The 7,061-nt window shown below is 47.6% G+C and overlaps 1 protein-coding gene across 1 annotated transcript; it reads left to right on the top strand.

Annotated features, from left to right (window-relative positions):
• Nucleotides 1-1,508: 1,508 nt before the first annotated feature.
• Nucleotides 1,509-3,518, top strand: LOC126534877 (neprilysin-1-like). Its single transcript, XM_050182096.3, has one exon. The coding sequence runs from the start codon at nucleotides 1,509-1,511 to the stop codon at nucleotides 3,516-3,518; it is 2,010 nt and encodes a 669-aa protein (XP_050038053.2).
• Nucleotides 3,519-7,061: the final 3,543 nt, after the last annotated feature.

Below are 7,061 nucleotides of genomic sequence, written 5' to 3'. Positions count from 1 at the left end.
TCGCTGACCATTGCCACAGACGCCGGTTCTACGTCATTGATTCTAGAAAAAGCATACATATACGCAATGTAATCGTGCTACCAAATAGACTCCTTTAGCGCGAGCCAGCTACTGGTATAAGAATAATAATTTTTATGCTAGGCTTACTTAGTCAAATGCTCTGGTGACGACAAAATTAGATCAGTAATGAATGCTGCGCCAGAAAGCTTCGAGTTTCCCCTATTACTTCGAACATGGTCAGACCTAGGTGTGACCGTGTTATGGACAGTTCTAGAGCCGTGGCCTGTTGCTGCAGGAAATGACACGTCATTATTTGTTTCGTATGGTCAACAAACGCGTTCGCTATTAACTTTTTTACAGTGTAAGCTGTCATGGGTTCATTGCAATAACCATATCGGTTGGCGATGTTGACCGCAGCCACCACCGGTGTCCGTCGCAGCTGCCGCTGCGAATTACAAAAGAATGCCCAGTTCCCGCCGGTATCAAAGCCGGGCCCGCTGCGCAGTAGTCAGCTACTCCATCACTGAGTCACACCAGCGCTTGTTCGCTTGCAGCGGAAACATGTCCTATACACGCATCCTAGCGCGCGAGGAGACATGCAATGTTACGTGCGCGCCGCGTAGCGTCGATGCGCGCAAACTTTGCAATATTGTTGCATATTATACCAGATGACACGCCATGTAGCAGTTGCATAGGCTTTGGTACAAGGTAGATAGAGAAGGCTTGAGAAAGAAAAAGAAGATTATGGAGATGAACAGAAAATTGCTTTAATGAAAAACATGTATGGCACACCTCAATAATTCAAGCAGGCTAGCTACAGTTTGTCACCGCCCCATTTCAAAGCGGATGCCAATAAATCATCTTCCTTATTATCATCATCATTTTCATTTGCATCGTATCCTGCCGCCTGTCACGCGATGGGAGATGCTCGCCGCGTATCGTCGATGCGTGCACACTTTGTATTGCAGTTGCATATTATTACGCCAGGTGGCACGCCATGTAGCAGTTGCATAGGTAGCGGTACAAGGCAGATAGAGAATATTTGAGGAAGAAAAAGAAGGTTAAACGTATGTATACAAATTGAAAATGCTAGAATGAAAAGCATGCATAACATACCTGATCAAATCAAGCAGGCTAGGTGACTGTCAGCGTGCCGTTTCAAAGGGAGTGCAAATAAATCACCGCCATCATCATTAGCATTGTGACGTGCCATTTGTCACGCGACTTTCCCATTTTATCAGCTGCTGAAGTTCTCATTGTCTGGGCTGGGGTACGCGTGAGGAGGAGACCGGTGTTTCCAGCCAATCAGAACTTCAGGAGCAGACGAAATGGACATGTTCACTAGGTGGACACTTACGGAATAACTCCCCCCCCCCCCCCCCCCGTTGCCTACACCGTCGAGAATCAACGCATCCCTTTACACTATGAACCTACTCGGATTTTTCTCGCAGATCGGCGAACCTACCACCCCGAAGCCAGGGAGAACCGTGACTAAATGCAAGGTCATCATGCTGCTGCTCGCTGTCCTCGCGCTGTTGCTGGTGCTTGTCGGCGTGTTCCTGGTGGCCTATCTCTATACGACCGAAACTACGCAAGGAAAGGTGGCGATTTGCGCCACCGACGACTGCGCTGCCTTTGGCCGGGAACTGAGCTTAGCCATCAACAAGGCGGTAGACCCATGTCACGACTTCCACGCCTACGTGTGCGGCAGCTGGGACGACCCCGCTCGTCGGGACTCGACCGAAACTCGGATGAGGGCTGCAGCCTTAGATTTGGCGCTCGACGAGGTCACAGATGACTCGTCGCAAGTCGGAAAGGCGGCGCAGTTCTTCGATAGCTGTAACAGGGCCGCCGCGGATGTAAAAGAAAACCTGAGACAGTTCGCGGAGTTCAGACGCTCCCTCGGCATGACCTGGCCCGATCGTAGTATACCAAAGGGGCAGCATCCGCTCGACCTAATGATCAACTTGGCGCTGAACTGGCAGATGAACTTCCTCTTCGACATGAATGTTATCGTCGTTCGAGAATCCGCTACGTTGCTTGTCACGCGCGGTCTCCTGGACGCCGTTTGGGAGCAGGACATGCGCAATCCCAGGACACTTCCCAAATATGAGATTTACTTGAACGATTACTACGAAATACTCGGTGTCAATAGCTCACAAGCTAGAATCGAAACGGCTGATTTAATTCAAATTGAAAAGGACATTGTGGACGCCAAGGTTCAGTTCCTCTACGACACCCCTCAGCAAGACTGGTTCAATGTAAGTGCCCTCAATGACAAAACACCCGCGGTACCGGCAGGCCTCTGGCTAAATCTTCTGAAAAAGCACGACAAACAGTTCAACTGGAGTGGTGACAACACAGTGATCGTTGAGGACGTAAGGATCCTAGAGAGCACAGACAAGTTACTGCAGAACTTCACCCACGAAAAGTTGATCATCGGGCTTTCGTGGATATTCATTCAGACCCATCTGTGGGCTGTTAATGGCGTGCCATCCATCAGATTCCGTGGCACGTACTCCGAGCTGAAGACAATGCAGGAGCGTGGCTGCATGACGTACGTCGAATCCCTGCTTGGTGTGTACAGCACATCGAAGATGATGGCCGAGCGCTACGGCGTCGTCGCAAGTCGGCTCTATGTCTACAGCTTAATGCACAGAATGAACGAAAACGTCAAGCGGCTCGTGAAAAACCTGACATGGATGGACGACGAGAGTAAGCGAGTGGCCTTTCTAAAGCTTGACAGAATGACCCGCGTCTTAATGCCAGCTGACAGCTTCTTCAACAAAAAGGAACGCGCCTCGCTGTACAGCGTATTTCCGGACATGAGCGGCAAGACTTTCATGACGAACCTATTGGCTGCTTCTGAAGTGTATCGCCGACTCCGCAACCACGAACGTTTCGCTGATGTGTACAGTGTTCGCATGTTTCCCCGGTTCGGCCGTGAGTTGTACTTGTACATGCCGAACGCGATGACAATCGCGATCGGCGACCTGAATCCGCCGCTGTTTTACCGCAACGCAACCCTGGCCATCCAATACGGCGCACTGGGCTCCCTCATCGGTCGCCAGATGGCCAAGCCGTTAGATGACATCGGCGTCACGGTGGACGCTGCTGGCGTGCGCGGCCAGTGGCTGCAGCCCGCTGCGGCCGCAGTGCACGCCGGTAAGGCCAACTGCGACGTCCGTCCGACCACGGACGGCACCCGGTGGCGGCCACTACGCGTGTTTCCCGCCGTGGTCGGCCTGGAGATTGCGTACGCTAGCTTCATCGCGGCGTTAAAGGTCGACTTCCGCTTGCTGAAAGACTTCCGGGTCACTCACCTTGAAGAGTTCGAGGACTATAAGGTGTTTTTCCTCGCGTTCTGCTATTCGCTGTGCTCCAAGCGGCCGCAGACCATGGGCGACGCGTGCAACGTTCCGGTCAAGAACTCGCCGCAATTTGCGGAAGCTTTTCGCTGCCCCTGGAATTCCCCAATGAATCCGCCTAAGAAGTGCACATTTCTTTTTGACGAGTGAACAGCTTTAGCACATCATTTCGCTATCGTCATTGCGTTTGCTGGTGGTTCCTCTCTTCTTTTGTGAGACAGTGACGCATAAATAACTACCGTAAGCGCAGTTGTGAATCGTCGCAGGCATTACTAAACGCGCGCCTTACGGCAAAAAATGAGTCGGCATGTCTTTCTCGAGGCAGCACATAGGCGCCGACTACGGGGCAGGGGGCTCCGGGCCCTGAGCCCCACCCGAAGTTTTCCAGAGAGGAGGGATGGGGCCACGGGCCTCCCTGGCAAAGCCGAACCTTACGTGCTCCCCCCCCCCCCTCTCCATAGGTATCATTAGCGGAGTTCTGTTACCCACATCACTTGAGGTTTGTTTTGAGTTGTCTGTACTTTTTCGCTTACAATGTTATTGTGGCTAAACGATTGAGCATCATTGTTGGTGCAGACGCGCACGGATTTTTAATTTATACTTAGTGCATTATATACAAGAGCGGCGGCTGCCTCATCCGTAATTTCTCAGTATAACATTTTTTTATATTTCTACTTGTCTGTCCGTTGCACAGACACACAGGACAAAGTTTATTATATCTTTTGAAAAGGAGGTAAGCAACATTGTTTCTAGATATGGGTAGCCTATACCTTGGGAATAAATATGTTGCTGCATCTTCACCTCACTTCAAATTGCCTTTCACCCGCCATGGCTGCTCAGTGGCTATGGTGTTGGGCTGCTGAGCACGAGGTCGCGGGATCGAAACCCGGCCACGGCGGCCGCATTTCGATGAGGGCAAAATGAGAGGACACCCGCGTACTTAGATTTAGGTGCACGTTAAAGAACCCCAGGTGGTCAAAATTTCCGGAGTCCTCGACTACGGCGTGCCTCATAATCAGGAAGTGGTTTTGGTACGTAAAACCCCGTAATAAATCTTTTTAATTGTCTTGCGTGCTTTTCTGACCCTGAGAAAAACAACCTGCTGAAATTGGAGTCTGCAGACTTTTTTGTCAACAGCGTGTGAAATGCACGTGAATGATGCGTCTCAGTACTGATTCTTTTTCTTCATGAAAAAAGAACGCAATTGACAGCATTTATTAGGGTTGGAAACATCGCTACTTGCATGCAGAGGTTATATATATATATATATAAATATAAATGAGGAGAAAGGGGTTAACCGAGGGGCCCGATTTTTATAGTCATATAAGAAGCCAACACTGACACCGAGGCCAACACGCACACACACACACACACACACACACACACATATATATATATATATATATATATATATATATATATATATATATATATATATATATATATATATATATATATATATATATATATATAGCGCTTGTGCCAAACTCCGTGTCAAATAAAAAATAAAAAAGAGGTTGCAGTTCAGGAGGAAATGTGAAGCAGTATTAGTGATAGCCAAATATAAGAAAATTAGGCGAAGGAAGATTACACCAAAGAGAGACCGCTATCTTGGTGGTGCTAGGGGACTCTCGCTGTGAAATGGAACTGTGAAATTGAACTGTCTCCTACTATGATTTCTTGTGAATACTCATATATTCGGTGTCACAGGAAGTTCCTTCATATGCAACTGTTTGAAAGGTTATATATATATATATATATATATATATATATATATATATATATATATATATATATATATATATATATATATATATATATATATATATACCTATGGTGTGTACGGATAAATTCTTCAGGCCACCTTTCAAACGTAAAGAACTTGAGCAATGCCACGAGGTACACAGAGCAAGTATTAAATGCAGCAGGTTCGACCGGTTGACCGATCTTCGCTTGTAAACCCTGATTAAGACCCGTCCACCAGTCGAAACCACCGGTGTGTGTATATATGTGTATATATATATGTTCAAACACATACACACACACAGCTGGTCGGGCCCCAGCCTCCACCGGAAAAATGAAAACTTTCCTCTTATGAAGCAGCATCTTATGTCAGCTTATTCGTTTTTCTAGTAAAAGCTAAAGGATGCTTGCTTTGAAAGGAACGTTCGTATCGCACCGTATTGGTATAGTCGGGGCCCTATAACGTTGAACTATTCCAATCTGTTTTTATTCCAATCTCTTGGCGTCAAATTTACATAACCACTAACGCAAGCATCGGGCGGTGACGCAGAGCGTTGTTTAAATCGAGCGATCAAACGCTCTCCTCGTTTATAGAAGGTAACTTTTGTCTGCTTTCAAAATGGATAGCATTGCCTATCTTCAAAAGTTTTTCTTATCTAATTCGCTGACAGGAGGCAAGGAGCAGGCAGCAGCGGAGAGGGTTTCGGAGTGGCCGAGCTAGCGCACGTAAATGAGATAACCGGATGAGGAGGGTGGTGCCAATGTCTGCGATTGGCCCGCTTTCCCTTGCTTAGCTTGCTGTAACTGGCCGAAAATCGCGTCTGAGTGCAACAAAAGGTTAATATGTCGCTGAAATAAATCCTCAGCGAAGAAGATCTGCCAGAGCGATGTAGCAAATGGGCCGAAAGTGCTCGACAACGTGGCGTGCAAAAATGTTTATTATACACAAATAAACTCGTGCTACCCGACACCTTCGAGTAACCAGTGTCCGAGTGATCGGTAGGCAGACATCACCTATTCACTGTGAAAAAATAACACCAGCTGTTAGAAAGCACTCGTCCTTGTGTATCTTTGTTTGTCCCCGTTTGTTTAGCGCAAAGCTCCACGATCGATCATCTATTCCATCCGGAATGAGGCATTCTCCGGCTATTTTGAAAAAAACGTTCAGTTTTGTAAGGCATATTAATGCATCGACGTTATTGCGTACACGTCATTTTGACGTGGTGAGTTCTCGCAGTTTTTTGACGTCGCGTAACATACAAGCATAGTGGGTGCAGCCGGAGTGAGAGTGAGTGAAAAACTTTATCAGCTCTAGATTCGCTGGTCTTCTGCGGTCTTCAGATGGAATCGTCCATCTTCTAGCACAACGGTCGGTTGCCCTTAGTCCAGGGCTTTTTTGACCTATATTGGAGGGATATTGGCAAAAAAAGGTGCAGAATCCTAAATAATTAATTTTCTGTGTTCGGTATAATCATGCATAATCAGTGTGTGCACGTCATATCAGATGGACAGATTTTGCGGTTCTGTGACATCGCGTGACAGACAGGCGAAGTGGGGTTGGCCCGAAAAACGTTTCACAAATTCTGAAGGGCTGATGAAATAGAAACACTTTGGAATAACTTTACGTTATTGCACCCTTGGTATTACATCGTTGTTTATTTCACCGAAAAGCCGGGACAGCCGAATATACCATGTAGAACAGCGCTTTGTGTTGTACAGTTGGTAGCTCCACTTCAGCGGCGAAACATAACACCTTAAGCCAAGAAAACATCTTTCAGATGACAAGCACTGCAGCAATCGCCGTAAGCGATGCTTTCGCGTCCACTCCGCTACCGCACATCCCTTTTTCCACACCTCCGCAGCGACCTGATGACATCAACGCTTGCGCCAACCACTCGGTGCGACACCGTTCCCTCGCCCGTTCCGAGGAGTTTTCCAATAATATCGGAT

This window comes from Dermacentor andersoni, chromosome 7 (assembly GCF_023375885.2).
Source record: "Dermacentor andersoni chromosome 7, qqDerAnde1_hic_scaffold, whole genome shotgun sequence".
Classification (NCBI taxonomy): Eukaryota; Metazoa; Arthropoda; class Arachnida; order Ixodida; family Ixodidae; genus Dermacentor; species Dermacentor andersoni.
The sequence above is the reverse complement of the archived record's forward strand: the minus strand, read 5'-3'. Positions and strand labels throughout refer to the sequence as shown.

Coding starts and splice junctions, on each gene's coding strand:
- LOC126534877 (XM_050182096.3), top strand. CDS start 1,509: ATGCTGCTGCTCGCTGTCCTCGCGCTGTTGCTGGTGCTTGTCGGCGTG.